This window comes from Mesoplodon densirostris, chromosome 11 (assembly GCF_025265405.1).
Source record: "Mesoplodon densirostris isolate mMesDen1 chromosome 11, mMesDen1 primary haplotype, whole genome shotgun sequence".
Classification (NCBI taxonomy): Eukaryota; Metazoa; Chordata; class Mammalia; order Artiodactyla; family Ziphiidae; genus Mesoplodon; species Mesoplodon densirostris.
The window spans coordinates 76427513-76447157 of record NC_082671.1 but is presented as its reverse complement, the minus strand read 5'-3'; the positions used below and the strand labels follow the sequence as shown (position 1 = coordinate 76447157).

Below are 19645 nucleotides of genomic sequence, written 5' to 3'. Positions count from 1 at the left end.
TCCCAGGTCCTTTTCCGCCCTGCCTCCTGTCCTTAAAACTTCAGCCGGGGGTACTTCCCTGGCGGTCCAGTGGTCAGGACTCAGCACTTCCACTGCAGGGGGCACAGGTTCGATCCCTGGTAGTGGAACTAAGATCCCACATGTGGGCACGGCCAAAAAAAAAAAAACTTCAGCTGGGGACTCCCCTAAGGAGAGCAAACCAAGACAATACAAGCGCATGAGAAACGTAGACCTATGTTGCTGAGTTTCTAAGAGTGACTCTATAGGGCAGTAAGCATCTTAATACCAGGCAGCTACACCCGATTGATAACAGGCGTTTCAACAGAACATTATCAGGTATTTATACGCACATAGGCTGAGGTTTCCCCACAGCCCATTGCCCAACATGTATTGCTCCTGGCTGTTCATGACCAATACGCTCGCTCAGCACGGCCAAGGGGCCACTCGCTTTCCTGCCCAGAATGCAGTTCACTGCCCGCAGGAACTCAGCTGCCTTGATCCTTTGCTTGCTTCTGGGCACTTCAGAAATTTGCTTAGGGCTGGGATGGAGCCAAAACAACTAGTGGGAGAGAAGAGAAGGAACTAGGCCCTGTCTCCTTAACAGCTAGTCTGTGACCTTGGGGGAGCAACTTCCTCTCTCTGAGACTCAGTCCCCCCTCCCCTGATCTATAAAATAAGGGACATTGGAACCCCTTTTCAGCCTTAGCTCTCTAAGGCCTGCCACATGGCTACTTAGCTTGGCTATCATGAAAAGTAGTTAGTTATGTTTAAATATAGCACCTCATGAAGTATAGGGAGATGACCATTTGTTTTCTGATCTACACTATTTTAAACAATAAAAGTGTGGTTTACCACCTCACACCATCAGAATGGCTATCGTCAAAAAGACAAGAAACAACAAGTGGCGAGGATGTGGAGGAAAGGGAACGCTTTCCACCGTTGGTGGAAATATAAAGTGGTGAGGCCACTATGGAAAACAGTATGGAGGTTCCTCAAAAAAACAAAAATAGAGCTACCAGATGATCCAGGAATTTCACTTCTGGGTATTTACCTGAAGAAAACAAAAACACTAATTTGAAAAGATATGTGTACTCCTATGTTTACTGCAGCATTATTTACAATAGCCAAGATATGGAACCAACCTAAGTAGATGAATGGATAAAGAAGATGTGTGTATATATATATATATATATATATATATATATATATACACACAATGAAATATTACTCAGCCATAAAAAAGAATGAAATCTTGCCATTTGTGGCAAGACAAATGTGGATGGACCTGGAGGGCATTATGCTAAGTGAAATGAGTCAGACAGAGAAAGACAAATATGATCTCACTATATGCGGAATCTAAAAACAAAACAAACAAACAAGACAAAACAGAAACAGAGTCATAGATTCAGGGAACAAACTGGTGGTTGCCAGAGGGACAGGGGATGGAGGGAAGAGATGAAATAGGTAAAGGGGAATAAGAGGTACAAACTTCCAGTTATTAAATAAATAAATCATGGGGATGTAATGTACAGCATAGGGAATATAATCAATAATATTATAACAACGTTGGACAGTGAGAGATGGTTATTAGACTTGTGGTGATCATTTCATAATGTATAACAATATCAAATCACTGTTGTACACCTGAAACTAATATAATATTTTATGTTAATTATAATTTAATTTTTTAAAGTATGAGTGTTTCCCTACGTGTTTCATGCCCCTTTTTAAATTTTTTTCATTACAAAACATTTCTGACATGCAAAAAGTATCAAGAATATGAAGAGATTGGGAGTTCCCTGGTGGCCGAGTGGTTAGCACTCCAGGCTTTCACTGCCATGGCCCAGGTTCAATCCCTGGTCAGGGAACTGAGATCCTTTAAGCCACACGGCATGATCAAAAAAATATATATGTATGGAGAGATGGATATATATGTGATAGTAAAATGTTCATTGCAGTATCTCAGTGGTAAATGTATGTGTTCACTGCACAATTCTTCCCATTTTTTGTCTGAATTTTCATAATAAATTGTTGAGAGAAGAAAAAAGATATTAAGAATAATATAATGAATGCCCAGGTAGCCCCCACTTAGCCAAAGAGATCAATCTGAATGTGGATAGTCAGTATCCTAGCCTTTTCTTGATCCTTTTACTGTAATATATAGTATTACTTTCTATGCTTCCTTAATTTTTTTTGTTTTGTTTTGTTTTGTTTTTGCGGTACGCTAGCCTCTCACTCTTGCGGCCTCTCCCGCTGCGGAGCACAGGCTCTGGATGCGCAGGCTCAGTGGCCATGGCTCACGGGCCCAGCCGCTCCGCGGCATGTTGGATCTTCCCGGACTGGGGCACAAACCCGTGTCCCCTGCATCGGCAGGCGGACTCTCAACCACTGCGCCCCCAGGGAAGCCCCCCTTAATTTTATATACAAGTTTTCATACTATGTATTTTCTTCTGCAGCTTTTTTTTTTTTTTCCGCTCAGCATTTAGTTGAGCAATCCATCCACACTGATACACAGGATTCTGGTTTAATTCATTTTTTTTATTGTTTTGAGGTCCATTGTATGAACAAGTGACAAAGTAGTTATTGATCAGGTTACCAGACTTTTCAGGTGTTTACAATTTTTTTAGTCATAAGCAGTTGCCACTATGCCCGTCATTTACATGGTTCCATGTCACCTTGTGTCCATATGAAAGGCACAGTGGTGTACAATTCTGTGTGGTAAAGAACATGGCCTGTGGAGCTTCAGGCACAGCTGGATCCAGGTGCTCATACTATGTCATCAGGAATCTGTCTAGTACCATCTCTTGGCTTTGCTTTCCTCTATGCTGGCTTCATTCTCAGTGGTCTCTCCACATAGGGTGGCCCCTAGCAGCTCTGGGCTTATATCCTGTCAGTGGACAGAGGTCACTCCTTTCTAGAAAGTTCCAGCAGCAATGGATAAGATTGGGATATGTGTTCATCTTGAACAAATCAGACCAGGAGAATGGGATTTCTCACTGGCCGATCCTGGGTCATGTGCTTATCCCAGTCAGTCTCATCAAAGTGCAGTGGACTGAGAATGGGGAAGGAGTGATGTTCTGAAGAAAAACAGAGGAGTTGTTGCCAAACAAGGGAGGACTGATGCTGGGCAGGCAAAAACAGAGGTCCAGGACCTCATCAGTCCCTCCTGTATGCACCCCTTTACCGCTGCATATGTCACACCTCATGTGCCCCATTTATCTGTGTCCCATTTTCAGCTGGGAATCTCTCAAAGAAAGGAGACCTCATCCTTCGTCTCATCTCCCAGAGTGAATGCAATTCTGCCTGGTTCATAATAAACAGCCACTTGTGGAATCCACACTTTAACCAAACATAGCCTGAGGAGGGGGAAGGACTGTCAAAGCCCCTGCCTCTGTGGTTTTCACCTCCTTCCCTGTGGACCCAGCCAGAGAGGCGAGAGGAAGAACATTTCCACCACACCTCACCCTCTTTTTTCATCTCAGAGTCATTGACCAGTAAGATGGAGACCCCAAAATGTGTTATCCAGCTCAAAAATCCTTATGCACTCAAACAGATGCTGTTTATTGAGCACCTACTATGTGCCACATTTTTTAATATGTGACAGAGGCAAGATTTATTAAATAAGAATGTGTCCAGCCTTCTGTAAATATACTAAGAACAATTGTACATTTTAAAAGGGTAGATTTTGTAGTATGTGAATTATAACTCAGTAAAGCTGTTTTGTTTTTTGTTTGTTTGTTTGTTTGCTTTAAGGAATACCAGGTCTTATGGTATGATTCCATCTATATAAAAATAAAAAACGGACTAAACTAATCTATGGTGAAGGCAGTCAGAAGAGTGGTTACTTTGGGAGCTTATTGACTGTGGGGCATAGGAAGCCTCTTGGGTACTGAAAATGTATATCTTGATCTGGTGGTTAGCACGTGGTGTGTCATGTGTAGAAATTCATTCAGCTGTGTACTTCAGATGTGTATGCCTTAGAGCACCCATGTTATACTTCAATAAAAAGTAAATCCAAGAAGTACTAGGTATTTTCTTCATAAATTTATTTATTTATTATGTTTGGCTCTGTTGGATCTTCGTTGCTGCACGTGGGCTTTCTCTAGTTGCTGCGAGCGGGGGCACTCTTCGTTGTGGTGTGCAGGCTTCTCATTGCAGTGGCTTCTCTTGTGGAGCATAGGCTCTAGGAGCACGGGCTTCAGTAATTGTGGCATGTGGGCTCAGTAGTTGTGGCTCATAGGCAGGCTCTAGAGCACAGGCTCAGTAGTTGTGGCACATGGGCTTAGTTGCTCCACAGCATGTGGGATCTTCACAGACCGGGGATCGAACCCGTATCCCCTGCATTGGCAGGCAGATTCTTAAACACTGTGCCACCAGGAGAGTCCCAGGACTAGGTATTTTTGAGTGAAGAAAATAAATCAGTTATAGAGTAATTCAGAGCACAGGTTTTTAACTGGGATTTTCTTCTGAAGCCAAAGGGGAGACACTGAAGGATTTAGTGGGGGAAAGGACACAGGCTAACTTTTGAGAAAGTCTCTTTCTCAGAGCTTTTGAGAGAGATCACACCAGTTACCCATGGAGGATTCCCTGAGTGGGAACCAGGCTAGGGACAGGGGAGGCCAAATAGGGGCTGTTCGTTTCCTTCAAGACACGAACTGCAGTTCGTACATTTAGCTCTGCTTCTTTCCACATTTACTGCTGGTCTCCTCCCACCTGGACTATGAGCATCATGAAGGCAGGAACCGTATCTGTCTTGTTCCTTGTCATCTCCTCCTTGTCCAGCAAAGAGCGGTGCTCTCCGAGTATTGTTGAATGAATATTGAGTGCACAAACCACGTTTCTGTGTTAACAGGCAGGGGGTGCAGTCAGGGGTTGCTGCCTGAATTCAGGCACCATCTGGTGATGGAGCGAAGGTTGGGAGGAGTGGGATGGGGGTGGCTGTGTCTGGGCTTCAACCCAAGTGGATGTGGAGGGACAGGAAAAGAGAGAGGTGGGGAGACACGGGTGACTGCTGAGCTTCTGGTTCAAGCAATGAGGGAGCAGTGGTTCCACTGACTCCAGGAGAAAGTAATGACTTTGGTTTCGAACCCTGTGAGATGTTAGGCCGTGGGGGCAGGGTTCCAGATGTTACTGGAAAAACAGATCAGTAGCTCAGAATCATGTTTTGAGGAAGACATTGGGTGATTGCAAAATATTTAACCCCTGGCAAAGCATGGGTGCCCACCCATGAGAACTAATGCTTCCACAAGGGTGGAGCACGGTCCTGGAGACCTCACTACACCAAGGTTTTAGCCTATTAGTTGTTGGACTGTAAGGAGGTTAGTGGTCCCGAGGGAGGACACTCAGGGGGCTCAGGGCTGCAGCTATTTACCAAGCAGCACAGAAGTATTTCAATCTTTTACCCTCTGGTGTGGCTGCACATGAATGAGCACTGGAGCTCTTACTATGTGCCAGATGCTGTGTCAAGCTAAACCCTCTCCACCCACGGCCTTATTCAACCCTCACAATCATCCTGTGAGGTGTCATCATCACCATCATCACTATTCTAAGTGACATGGGATGTGGTGGAGCAGTCTCCTTACCAGCACGCTGCCAGTCTTGCTTGGGGAATTTCACAGCAGCCTATTATCCTGGTGCTGGACCATCTGCAGTTTAATCAATACCTTCAATTACTTGTGCCTATTGCCTGTTCAAAGGGCGGGGCAAACTCATGTTTCCTGAGGGTTCCCATTACTCATGGACACATTCCAAGAGACTTCCCATAGGCCTTTGCAAACCTATTCTAACCACCCTAGCCCAAGCCTGGCAGAACTGGCCACTCCCTATTCTGTACCCCATTACACCTGGCTATAGCACCTGTAATTCCTTATGACATCTACCAGCTTACATGACTGTCACTCCCACTTGGCTACAGGTCCTTTAAGGATAAGGATCCTGTCGAGTGCATCTTGAATTCACTGATACCTAGCAAAATGTCTGGCTACGGGCTCAATAAATGTCCACTGAATGAATGAGCAGACACGAGCAAGACTGAATTGTGCTTATTATTTGGGGTGAGATCTATCTCATAATGCATTCCTTTTATTTTCACCACTTGAATTTCCATCTAACTACTTCTCTGACCCGGGTAGATGTTTTTAACTATTAATATTAAATGAGAATATATTAAACTACTCCACAGTCTGAGGTTAGACTGCAGAAATGAGGGTAAAAGAGCAAGAATATGCCTGATGCAACCAACCAAGCTGAGAAGGAACAACAATTTAACTGGCTCCACACATGGGAGTTTATGCTGTTCAGCACCTGCCCCCAAAGAGGGCAAAACAAGCTATTAAAACATAAACGCTTTGACTTCAAAATTAAAATACAGATGATTTCTAACACCTGTAAAGGGCCCATCCTGATTGCAAACTGCTTTGGGAGAAAGAGTGGTGAAGCCTTAAGGATCTGCCTCCCTCCAGGACGCAGAATGACTGGCAGAGAAGTTCAAAGATGAGGGACCCTCCAGCCAGAAAGGAGGCTTAAAGCTCCATATGCACTCAGGTCTTGGCCTCCCTCTATTCCCTGAGTGGGAGAGAAAAGAGCTCCTGTAGCCTCTGGCTCTGAAACAATGGACGGCAGGTGCTGCACAGGTCAATGTGACCCTGTACTTGTGCTGCTGGAAGCTGGAGGACGCTGTCACAGTTAAGAGCAGGGACTGGGTTCAAACCTCAGTCCTGCCACTTCCTAGCTAATGATGATACATGATGCTCCTCAGCCTGCTGCCCCTCTGTAACACGGGGAATGATACTGCCTACCTCCAGGGAATATTAGGAGGAATAAACAGAGGCCTATGAGTGCTAAGCACCATGCCTGGCACACAGGTACTCAATTCCGTAAACAGTATCCCTTATTAAGTGGCAGGGGGATGGCAACCTGAGGAGTAAAGGAAACATGCCCAGGTTTACACGGGGGCCAAAGGTCACCAAGATAGTCCAAGACAGTGGTCCTTAAACCTGGCTGTGCACTAGAATCAGCAAGGGAGCCTTTAAAATGCTAGTGCCAGCCCTCTGTACACCCACTGAACCTGACTCCATGGGGATGGGCCCCAGACATTTCTAAAAGCTCCTGGAAGATTCTAACAGGTAGCCAGGGTTGGGACCCGCTGCTATAGCTAAGAGTTGGAGTCAAGCAATGACCTATAAACAAACCTGCTAATAATCAATCGAACCTATGCCCCCAGGCCTAAGAGGGAGGCCACCTTGATTTTAGAATTGAAAAAAATAGTCTTAAAATTGAAAACTTACCCATCTTTCTAATCCTGAATACTGCATGTTAGTAACATACATCGTTCAAAGTTACTAAATTCTCAGAAAGCAACCACTCTGGAAAAGTCATAACAAAGCTCAAGTGTTTATTAAGAATTAAAAATACTGTAAATAAGCCATACAGTTCATTTCACAGTAAACTAAACAAACCTTTTTTTTCCTTTTTCTTTTCCTTTTTTTTTTTTCTTTTTTGTTTTTTAAAGGGCAAGACAGCCATTAAAGGACAGTACAGCTCAAAGGAGAAGGGAAACAGCAAACAGCTACGGAAAATGCACGTGTTCCTCACTGATGGATGGGGTCTGCTGACAGCAAACCTCTTCAGGGACATCATGGTAAAATAAAGATGTGGCCTCCATTCCCCAGGGAGGCAGCCCATGCCTTTATGAGCAGCTCTCATAATACATTTCTTTAAAGAATCCAAGGATTCCCTTTTCAGGGATTCTAAACCCTTATTCTAAACACCTTATTTGGGGACCCTACCAAGAGGCGACATAGGTCGGCCACAGGGGATTCTGGGGGGGGGGTTGTGCCTTCACATTCTGAACCGTCTGGATTCTTTTGCATAGTTATCACTGAGATGGACAAATGGTTCAGGAATGGAAAAGACATGTACCCCACAGACCACCAAGCAGCTCATTCTTTTTAAGATGGAGGGGCTTGTCCCCCTCCCAATTCAGAGCTGACATTTATGAACTGTAACCAGCTTAAAGTGGAAGACAAGGAGTGACATCTCATGAAAACCTCGGCCAGAAATACTAAAAAAAAAAAAAAAAAAAAGTGAAATGAATTTTCCTTAAAGACAATTAGAAAGAAAAGTACCTCCTCCCCCCACTTTTTTTTTTTTTACTTGAAATCTGCCGGCCAGGCAGGGTTTTTGAGGTTAATCTGCTTCTGTTTATCCTCGGTTGCAGCCACTACGGTTCTTCCCTGACACTAGGGAGAAACATCCCTTCTAGAAGGCACCTCTGATACACAGGGGCCGGGCCTTCAGGAAACCCACCCAAAGCAGAAGCAGAAGGCCTGCGCAACCAACAGCGCGTGGTAACCATCGTAAATAAATTAACTGGGCACAAAAACACAGAAGGCCCCAGTGGTCCCGGTGGTGTGGCCGGCTCTTCGGGAGGGACCAGGCCCTGGGGGGAGGGGCGCGGGAGCAAACAACACATTTTTTGGTCGTGAGAAACTGGACTCGCCATCCGCGCCCTGCACACTCAATCCATTTAGACTTTCTCGTGAATCTTTTCCACTTTCACAAACAACCTATCCAGGTCATTCCTCAGGTCCTCTAGCAAACTTTTAGCTGACTCCAAGTTGTTCTCGTTGGTCTCAATCTTCACTGAGTACGCGACCAAACTGTCCACGGCAGTCCTGAGCATTTTCAAGTCCGACTCCACCTGGCCCACGGAGGCTCTGAGGTTGTCCAGAGAGGAGAGTCTGTCCAGCAGGTCCTGGGCGGGCGCGGCGGCATCGCGGCTGAGCAGTGTGTGGACCTGCTCCTGCACCTTCTGCAGCGCCTCCACGGTGCCGGGAAGCTCGGCCACGCGACGCTTCAGTTCGTCCACGTCTCCGACCAGGGAGAGCTGGGCCTCACCGAGGCCGCGCACCCTGCCCGCCAGGCTGCCGGCGTCGGCGTCAACGTCTGCGTCGGGGGCGGGGCCCAGGCCGGCCACGCGCTCCTGCAGGTCCGCCAGGTGCCGCGCCTGCTCCTCGTTCTGCGAGCGCAGCGCCTCCAGCGTCTCACGATGGTGCTCCCAGGCCGCCCGCGCCGCCTGCACCCCATCTTCCACGCTCTGCAGCCTTGCGTCCAAGCCCTGGCTCTCCTTCTGAAGCGTTTCGAAGGCCTCGGAGGGTCTGAAGACCCCGTCTTCTTCCGGCCTGAGGGCTGCGGCCTTCAGCTGGCCGAGCTCCTCCTCGAGTCTCCGGATCTCCTCGGGGAGGCGCGCGGCCGACTCCTCCGCCCGGAGGACCTTCTCCATGAGCGCCTGCAGGGTGTCGTGCTCCGAATCGGCCGCCTCCTTGAACCTCTGCTGCTCCTGTTTGAGGCTCACCAGCTCTTTGACCTCCGTGTAGACATCAGACTCCATGGTCTGGACTGTGCTTCTCAGGGCCTCAATGTCCTTCTCTTTGGACTTCACCGAGGTTTGTATTTCCTTCACCGCTTCCTTCAAGGCTTTCAAATCCTGCTTGTATCCCTCCGAGTCTTCCAGAGAGGCGACCTTGGCCTTCACGTCATTTATTTCCTTCTGGCTCCTCTTCTGGACCTCGGTGAAGATGGCAATGTTGTCATTGATGGACTTGGTGAGCTCGGTCAGCCTTTCCTCCACCGTGTTCTCCAGGGACGTGAAGTCCCGCTCCCGAGCGTCCTTGACCACGTGGATCCCATCCGAGAGGTCTTTGAGGATCTCATTCTGGAGTTTTTGTAGAACTTCACTGATGCGGTTGATTTCGCTCTCTCCTTGCTTCACGGCTTTCTCTGTGAGATCTTGTTTATGTTGGGAGCTTCTCACGAAGGACTCAAAAGTCCCGAACGTGGCTTGCAGAGACTGCACCTGTAACCAAAATCCAGATGTCAACCACGGAGAAGGGCTGATGGGTTTTATGCAATTCAGCTGTATTTCTTTTCGTTTGCCCAGCTTACAGGTCCCTCCTCCTCCAGAACAGTACCATAATTTTTCCTTTAGGGAACCATCCTTGCACACAGCCCATGTGGTTTGGGGGACCAACCCCAAGGCCGGCTCCAAGTGCTCCAGGCCTGACCAATCAATGCTTTCCGTCCACCCACTTCCCCACCCGCTCCTGGAACCACCCGCTCCTGGAACCCGCGGATGGGCATGTGGCCTAAACCAGACCAACAAATCGATTCCAAAACTTCTCTTAAAACTATTGGGAAAGGAAACCTCTTTCTACTGGGATTGCTAGCTATAGGATGAGGGAAGCCTGGAACAGCTCAGACCAGCACATGACCAACGCCTGCCTTCAAAGCCAGCCAGCACAGAGGTAAGCAGAACTAAGAGATGGCAAGGTCAAGTTCTGAAGACACAATTTAAATCCCTGGATACAGCTATACTGAAGGAACCTACTCTGGAACTTTTTTGTTCGAGCCAATAAATTCTTTCCCTTCCTCCATCTCTGTTTATGCCAGTTTAAGCTGAATTTTTAGCTCTTGCAACTGAAAGAGTCTCAAGTTTTCATAGAAACAAAGCTGAGGCACATGGGAGACACTGGGCAGGGAGGCAAGAGACAAGGTTCAGGTCTGTGCTCACCACCCGTAGCTGTATGGCCCTGAACAAATCATTGTCCTCACCTGAAAATGTGATCAGTGGACCAGTGACCCTTAGCATTTTCTGGCTTTGTGAACACATTATGATCCTATTTGCCACTACACCTTCATTCTAAATAAAATCTACCCTAAACAGGGGCTGAGCTGGGAACCACCCCCGGGAGCAGGTTTAATGTACTGAGAGGCTGAGTATGATGATTAATGGCCTGGGCTTCATCCTGATGTGGCACATGGTACCACCTAAAATGCTTTCTTGCCAAAAAAAAAAAGAGAGAGAGAAGAAAAAAGAATCCAAATCTGTCAAGTTTCTAGCTCTAACCACCAATTCACAGAAAACATACAAGAGTGAAACATGCCATGAGGATACAGTCAAATCCACAATGTAGAAAATTCTGCAGGACAAATAATCAGGATCTTCAACAAATAAATGGCATATTTAAAGGAGGAAATATAAGAAACTATTACAGATTAAAAGAAACAAGAGATTTCTCAATTAAATGTAATGTGTGGACTTATATGGATCCTGCTTCAAACAAACCAACTGTAAAAGAGACATTTTTGAGAAAGGGAAATCTGATTTTGGACTGGGTATTAGGTGATAATCAAGAATTACTGTTAACTTGTTAGGTGTAATATACTGTGTTTTGCCAAAAGAAACAGGCAAAGGAGAGGAAAAGGAAAGACCGGAAAGGAACTCTTCATTTGTTAGAAATAAATCCCAGAATACTTTGGGTCAACTAATGTGTCAGTCAAAATTAAAAATAGATCACTATCCACGGGGTCTACCAGGGCAACAAGGGCCCTTCAGAGGGTCTAGAATTGAACTGACAATATTTTCTGAAGCCCTGCACCCACTTGTGCCCACTGAATCTTCCAGGGAAGGACAGGCCAGCTTCTCTGCCCATGCTTAAGCCATTCAGCAGACCTGGGCCATTTCCCAATACCGAGATCATCAGAGCATCTGAGAACAAGACAACCAGGTGTGCACCCAACACGGTGGTGTAGAGTGCTTCAGACCCATACTGCTCCACCTCCAGCCCAAAAAGAGCACAACAAAATGGGAGGAGGAAGGGCTGGTGAGGGGATGAAATTAAAATAGCAAAAAATTGATAATTATTGAAAATAGTGTTCCCTATATTGATCTCTTCTTTTGTTTATGCTTGAACATTTCCATGATGGACAGCTAAAAAAATAAAGTAGCATGGGTTCTGGAACCAGACTGCCCATGTTCAAATCCTAGCTTGGACACTTCCTATCTGTGAGATCTTGGGCAAGTTATTTAGCATATCTGTGCCTTGGTTTCCTCACCCACAGGATGGAAACAAAGAGAGTACTGTACCTAAGTCATAGGCCTGTCCTGTGAGGATTAAGTGCGCTTAATCCACTTTACATATTAATATGTAAAGTGCTTAAATTGTGCCTAAAACATAATGATCAATAAACAGTAACTGTCACCTTCATTATCATTTAATCTTTCTTCTGGAGTAGCTCAGAAGTCTGGAGATTCCTAGCCCACCCTTGGCCCAATGCCAAAGGGCAAATGCTACAGGTATGTGAACAGGACCCCAGGCTCTAGTTCCAGCACCACCAATAACCAGCTCTGTAAGCACAAGTAAGTCACACTCATATTCCAAGTCCCGAGCTCCTCATCTATTAACAAATAGGTTTCTAACGTCCTTTCTGGCTTCCACTGGTCTGTGATTTTAAGACAGATTAGAATAGGATTCTCAAGGACTCCAGAATACTAGACGATTTCCCTGCTTAACCAAATATAACCTAGAGCTCACCTCTGAAATTAGGTTATTCAATCACAGAACCTGCCTGTTCTGAGCACAGCATTCAGAACAAAGGTGTGAACAGGTAGGCACACTACCTGCAACATGGCAGGTGTTCATCACTGTTTTCTGAATGAATCAAAGAATGAACGCATTTACAGAGAAAGGCCTGATGAAGACGGAGCTGGTCCATTTCCCCCAACCCCTGACTGTCACTCCTAACCTGGGCTGGCTCTTTACAAATGGCTAGGAAGGGAACTAGATCAGAAATTATGGATGAAACCAAACAAATCAACCCGTGACACTGAAAAGAGCACAAGAAGTGTCTCCCTATGATGGTGTTGTGAGCTGTTCACCTTCACATGCAAAGACCTCATTATAATCAATATGCAGGGGACTTCCCTGGTGGCGCAGTGGATAAGACTCCACGCTCCCAATGCAGGGGGCCCAGGTTCGATCCCTGGCCAGGGAACTAGATCCCACAGGCAGGCCACAACTAAGGAGCCGGCAAGCCACAACTAAGGAGCCGGCGAGCCACAACTAAGGAGCCCACCTGCCGCAACTAACACCCAGCGCAAGCAAATAAATATTAAAAAATAATAATAATCAATATGCAGTGGATACATGTTTCCCCAACATACGGGGGATACCCACTAAGTGGTGGAAAAGATGCCAGAGCAAAGTAACGCTAAGACAGGTTCCCTGTCATCAAGGAGCTCACAGCAGGGGGTAGGAGAAGAGAACAGTGGTGGCTCACATTCAGCAGGACACTTGATGTATACCAGTGATTATGCAGCGCACTTCAGAGACATCATCCCAATCCACCCTGATAATAATCTCATGAGTTGGTAGCTCCCGTTAATCCCCATTTTACAAAGCAGGAGCCTGGGAAGTGGTAGAGCTGAGCATCAAAATCCAAGAATGTGTGACTTTAGAACCTGCGCTCTTAGCCTCCAGTGATACGCTCAGGCAGAAGCATGTCCAAAGTGCACTGAGTGCCTGGAGGAGATGCTGCCTCAGCCTCAAGCCTTGACTCCTAGCCCAGAGTCAAGATGAGAAAACAAAGAAATACGGCCAGAGAACTCAATCATCCACAAACAGCTTTTAGTCTCATTAAACTGTCCCCACCAGGCCTAAGCCTACTCCTATACTCTACGCCACCCTGGATCTGCCAGAGAAACCCAGGCCCTTCAGAGGGCCTAGAGCTGAACTACCAACATTTTCTGAAGCCCTGCACCCACGTGTGCCTGCTGAATCTTCAGGGTAAGAACAGACCAGCCTCTTGGCCCATTCAGCAGACCTGGGCCGTGTCCCAATACCAAGAGCATCTGAGAACAAGAGAGACCAGGTGGGCGTCCAAAAGGGCAGTGGAGTAGCATGTTTCAGAGTCACACTGCTCTGACTCCAGCCCCATCTCCACCACTGAGGGTCTGCACGTCCCTGAATGAGTAACACAACCGCTCCAGGCTCAGCTGGCCCATCTACGAAATGGTGCTAACGCCTCAGAGGGTGGCTGGGAATGCCTGGCCCACAGTGAAGACTAATTATGAACAAAATAATACAGTAAGAATATGTCCCTGTGAAGAAGCAAACCCCAGCCCCCATCAAAACTCACAGAGAGGGCTGTGAGAGGCTCAAACTTAGGTTGTCAGAGGGCCCATCCATCACTACTCACTCCTCAATGCAGAATAACATTTCCTGGCCACCCCGGAGGTGCAGAGGGAAGTGACCACACACTGTGGAAGATCCTGTGTGCCAAACGCCCCCGTTCTGGGCATGTTCTGAGTTCCAAGTCAATGAAGTAAGCATTAATTGAACACCTACTAGGTAGCAGGCAAGGCATGGGAAAGATAGCACAATGAACAGGCGACTGGTTAGAAGTGTTCTCGGAGTTCACTGCGGTTTGAGTCCTAGCCCTGCCACCTGCTAGGTGCGTAACCACGCAGAGTTCCTTAGCCACCTTGTGCTCACTTTCCTCATCTGTGAAAGGGGGATCATAACAGTCCATACCTGTTGGGCTTGTGACAGTCAAGAGAATGAGTGCACAGTAAATATGAGGCATTAATTATTAGCTTGATTACACCACTAAATTAAAAGAAAGGTCATGATTTCAATCGTTTACAGCCAGGTGGACTCTTAAAAATCTGGACAGAGCCCTCCCCTTAACGTGGACATGGGAAAACTGAGTCTCCAAAAGGAAAGGAATCTGTACAAAGCTGTGATGGAGGAGGGGTGAGAACCCGCAAGGAGAATAAGGGAGGGGCAGGGAAGAAGCAGAGAGAATAAAGTTCAATTTCTTCCACCTCAGTTCAAGACCTCCACCATCTTGGCCTCGACCTCCGCCTCCCCCTCACAGCTTCCTACAGGTTCCTCTGCTACAGGCAGGGTAGCCACGTGCTGTGCCCCAAACAAAGCTGTCTGTTCCTCACTCCTCTCAACAGTTATCCATTACCATCTAGATCTAGACTGGCACTACCCTGGCCACCAGGATACGGGCCTGGGCAAACTCCACCCTCTCTCTTCTGAACTCGCACAGCAGTTACCCTCAACTGAAACCTACCTGTGTGCTGCTTCACAAATAGGATTTGTCTTTTGCACCTTCGCACCCTCCGCAGGGCCTACGAGGAGCCATATGACCATCAGACTTCACCAAATATTATGATTGATTGGTAAGTGGGTGGATCAAAGAGAGGAAACTGAGAAGCTAGTGATTATACTCCAGCAGTATGTCTACTTTTTAAGAATGATTTGACATTCAGGATAGGCAAAGCAGCACTGCCTACTTAATTCCCTTCGAAAAGTCACCTCCCTTGGCCTGCAGCATGGAGTGAGATGACTCACTCCAGTTGCTCTGCCAGTCTTAAGAGGAAATTCCTAGTCCTGCATATTCCACACAAGTCGATAGAAACTTGGCAGGGCAGGCAGCATGCTGGGAAAAGAAGGCAGCAGTTCCGGGCTCAGAAGTGGTGGCGGGATTTTTTGTTTCGATCATGCAACCAACTTTCATTGAGCAATGACATTAGGGGAGGACACAGGAATAACGCTGAGGGAGCTGCACTTGGTGTAGGAGGGAAACAGAAAGGGTGGAACCTAAGCAACTTCATGTTGAAAGGGAGGTCCATCCATACCTGAAATAGGCCCCTGTGGACCCTGCACTCCGCAGTGGCCTAGACACTGTTATGCAGTCTGCCACTCAAGAGCTGGGGTCTTTATCAATTCACTTAATCTTTAAACCTCAATTTTCTGGTCTGGAAAATGGAGTCAAAACTGCCAGTCCTCCCTCTCAGGGTTGCTATGAGAATTAGATAATAAGTGAGTAAGCCCTCTAAACACCATATAAATGTGGTATTATTCACCAGTATGACCTAGTATTTTTGGCCTTTCCTTTCCTCTAAAGCTGAAATATGCTACTTCCAAGGCCCACATAGGTACACTGGTCCAATAAAGGGCAAGGAGCCTAAAGAGATGAGCTATTTCATTAGAACTACACAAATGAGTAAGACTACTAGCTTTTCTTTCCCCAGGCTCCAGGTCTATTAAAATCTGGCTCAGATGTCTCCCACTGGGAGAGCAGAGGTGCGGCCTTGCCCGAGGCTTCCAGGGATGCGCTGGCTTCCCTTCCAACCTCCTCTTAGACAACTCTGCCCATTCAGCGATTCCTAATCCAAAAAGAATGGGCTTCCCAGAGCCTGCCGGCTTCCTTACAGGTCACCGCTAATGTCCTGTGACAGGCCCTTGGCCCACCCTCCCGAGCCGGCCAGACCATCCTCGAAGCGGTCCATCCCTCGGGGCCGATTCCTCCGCGGCCATTAACAAAGAGGGTCTGGGGACTGCTTCGGAACTAGGGGGCCGGGGCGGGGGCACCCCGGGCCGCTGGCGGGCCTAGGCCGGCGAGGGGCCCGGCCAGGAGGGCACGAGGGGGCCCGGCCGTGGGTGCGTGGGCAAGACGCCGGGCGCACGGGGTTTGGGGGGCCGGGGTACCCACCTTCTGCTCGACGCCCTGCAAGCCCTGACCCAGCTCCTCCCTCTGCCGGGAGAAGTCCTGGTGGCTTCGCCGGACCTGCTGGACCTCCTCCAGGACGTGGTGGACACACCAGCCCGAGAAGGCGGCCGCCGCCACCAGGGCGAGGTAGAAGAGAAAGTTGAGCACCCGGCCGAGCCTGCGCGAGCAGGACGCGGAGGACGAGGCGGCGGCGGCGGCGGCAGCGGCGGAGGACTTGCCGCCGCGGTGGCCGCCCTTGCCGTGCGCCTGGTTCTGCGGATGCTGCGGCGGGTGCTGCTGCGGGTGCGGCGCGGGCGGCGGCGGCGGCGGGTGCTGCTGCGGCGCCGGCGGCGGCTTCTTCGCCACGTCATCCGCGCCGCCCGACGGGTGGGCGCCCTTCTCCGAGGGGCTCGCGGCGCCGTGGCCGCCCTTGGAGCCCCTTTGTTTGGCCGAGGGCATGGCGGGCGCGGCGGCGAGTGAAGCCGCGGGCTGCGAGGCGAGCGAGCGGGGCGCGCGGCCCAGGAAACTTCCTCGGGTTCCCCCGGGGCTGGGCGAGCGGCACGAGGGCGCTGCTGGCGTCGGAGCGGCAGGGAGAGAGAGAGAGAGAGAGCGAGCGGGCGGGCGAGGAAGGAGGCCGGGCGAGCGAGGAAGGAGGAGGGGGGCCTGCCTCCGCCGCCGCCGCCGCCGCTGCCGCTGCCGCCGCGGCGCCGACCCCGCCTCCCGGGAAGGGAGGCCGGCAGAGCAGAGCCGGGAGCGCCTGCCACGCACGCTGGGGCCGGCGGGCGGCCCCTCCCCCTGCCGCCACGACCCCAAAGAGGGAGGGCCGAGCGGGGGGCGGCTCCGCAGGGTCTAGGGGGCTGGACCAAGTCTGGGGGAGGGGGCGGTCGAGGGAAAGGTGGTGGCTTAGCGGGGTGTACGGGAGCCGGGGTGGCCGAAGGGAGAGGGACGGCCCAGCAGGGTCCGGGGGTCGGGGGTTGGGGATCCGGCGGAGGGGAGGGTAGTGGCCGAGCGGGGTCTACTGGGGCCCGGGGGGGGCGGGGGGGGCGAGGATGGCGTCCCAGCCGGGTCACCGGAGGTCGGAGCAGGCGGCTGAGGTGGGAGGGGGCAGGAGGCAGCCGAGGTGGGGAGCGACCGGGCTGGGTCAACGGAGGCGGGAACCGGCGCCGAGTGGCCGAAGAGAGTGGGCGGAGGGCTGGCTCGACTGGGACCGGGACTGGCGACTGAGCTGAGGCCACGGAGGCCCCGGGGATAGGCGGCCGAGATGGGGGTGGCTAGGCGGGTCGGAGAGCGGAGAGCGGGGGAAGACCCGGTGCAGTGGGCCACGTGGGAACCCCGCTCCTTTCTGGACCTGTGCGGAGAGAGGAAATGAAGGGGGGCGCCCCAGGAGCCCTGCCCCTGGGAGTGGGAGCAAAGGGGCGGGAACACAACCCCCCATTCCTTTCTGCTGGGAGTTGGGGAAATCCCCACCCCCCTCCCCCATCCCACCCTCCAAGCTTCCGCTGGTTGGACCTTGTCCCTTTCCTGGGGTTTGAAGGCGGAGGCAGAAAGGGCTTTCTGAAAACCAGTTGGCTCCAGGGGCATGTTTAAGGGAAGTTAGCAAAGATTCTCGGTCTGCGTGAAGACTGTTCAAGAGAAGACTTGAGCGGCCCACTTAGCCCAGCCAGTCCGCCGTCGACGCTGTTGACTTTTTTCTGAAGGCCTTTCAGCTCAGTTTTCTCTTTGGGGGCCCACGCTCTGGCCTCAGCCCCTACCACGGACAGGCTCTGGGCTGCGCGCTGGGAAACCAGCAGCGGCTGCAATGAGAGGGAGGCAGATCAGGGTCACCCCTACTTTGGTAGAAGGAGATAGAATAATGCCGGCTCTGTGCTTAGCAACTTACATATATATTCTCCAGACCTCACTGATAGCTTCTAAGGTAGGAATTATTTTACCCACTTTATAGGAAGGAAACTGAGGCTGAGCCCCGCCCCAACTGATTGGCTCAAGGTCTCACACACCGTGATTTGAACCTTGGTCTGCTCCTTTCAGAGCCCTGTGCCCTTTAATGGGCCCCAGAGAAATTAAGCAATTTGCCCACTCTCAATAAGGCTAGTTAGTGCTGTGGCAGGGACAGAGCTCCACTCTACAAGCTACTTCACCCCTGAACCTGGTGTCTGTGTGTGCCTGTGCGTTAGGAACCCCGTTTCTTCTGCCTGGAAACTTCTCCCAATTCCTTCTTTTAAAAAAAAAATATTCCCGGGGTTCCCTGGTGGCGCAGTGGTTAAGAATCCGCCTGCCAATGCAGGGGACACGGGTTCGAGCCCTGGTCCGGGAAGATCCCACATGCCAAGGAGCTACTAAGCCTGTGCACCACAACTACTGAGCCTGCGCTCTAGAGCCCGCGAGCCACAACTACGGAGCCTGCGCTCTAGAGCCCGTGCTCCGCAACAAGAGAAGCCACAGCACTGAGAAACCCACTCGCCGCAACTAGAGAAAGCCCACTCGCGGTAACGAAGACCCACTGCAGCCAAAAATAAAATATAAATAAATATATATATATTTTAAAAATCACTCGTGAATGAATGAACACATGTGCCTGCCCTCAAGGGGCCTGCATTACATTTGGAGAAATGTGCAAAAACATTTCGAAGACTAAATTGTGTAGTTGAGAATATAAATGTAAAGGGAACTTGGAAAGCAAACCACTGGGCAGCACGTGGGGAAGTCTTCTGAGGCGGAAAGTTCTTGAGCAAAGCCTTGAAGAATGGACTTGCATAGGAGGAGCAGGGGGATATTTCTGTGGCGGAAATGGGGTGAGCCCAGGACACCTGTCTGACACAAGGGTGTGAGCTGCGATTAGGAAAGAGAGAGTTGAGCTGGGTGGAGAGGGTCCAGATGGCAGAGGTTCACAGAAGCCAGCCAGGCAGGCGGAAGAGTCGCTATTCGTGTGGGAGGCCAGAGTAGATTATAGCAGGTTCTGGACTAGAAATATAATCATTTGCCCCAGACAGAGAGGAATCTTCCCACTCCTGCTAAATACCAGGAGCTCTTGTAGAAAATGCATAGCTCTGACCTAGAAGGGGGGAAAGGAGATGGCAGAGGAAATCAGAAAACTAACTCATCATGAAGCTGCTAGAAGAGCCTTGTTAAAAACCTTCGGCTAGGGCTTCCCTGGTGGTGCAGTGGTTGAGAATCCACCTGCCAGTACAGGGGACACGGGTTCGAGCCCTGGTCCCGGAAGATCCCACATGCCGCAGAGCAACTAAGCCCGTGTACCACAAGTACTGAGCCTGCACTCTAGAGCCTGTGAGCCACAACTACT

At 49.7% G+C, this 19645-nt stretch overlaps 1 protein-coding gene across 1 annotated transcript; it reads right to left on the bottom strand.

Moving 5' to 3' along the window:
- Positions 1-7373: 7373 nt before the first annotated feature.
- On the bottom strand, positions 7374-16896 carry CKAP4 (cytoskeleton associated protein 4). The gene is made up of 2 exons (XM_060113051.1): positions 16348-16896; positions 7374-9856 (listed from the first exon to the last, which is right to left on the bottom strand). The coding sequence occupies exons 1-2, from the start codon at positions 16801-16803 to the stop codon at positions 8528-8530; spliced, it is 1785 nt and encodes a 594-aa protein (XP_059969034.1). The 5' UTR covers positions 16804-16896; the 3' UTR covers positions 7374-8527.
- Positions 16897-19645: the final 2749 nt, after the last annotated feature.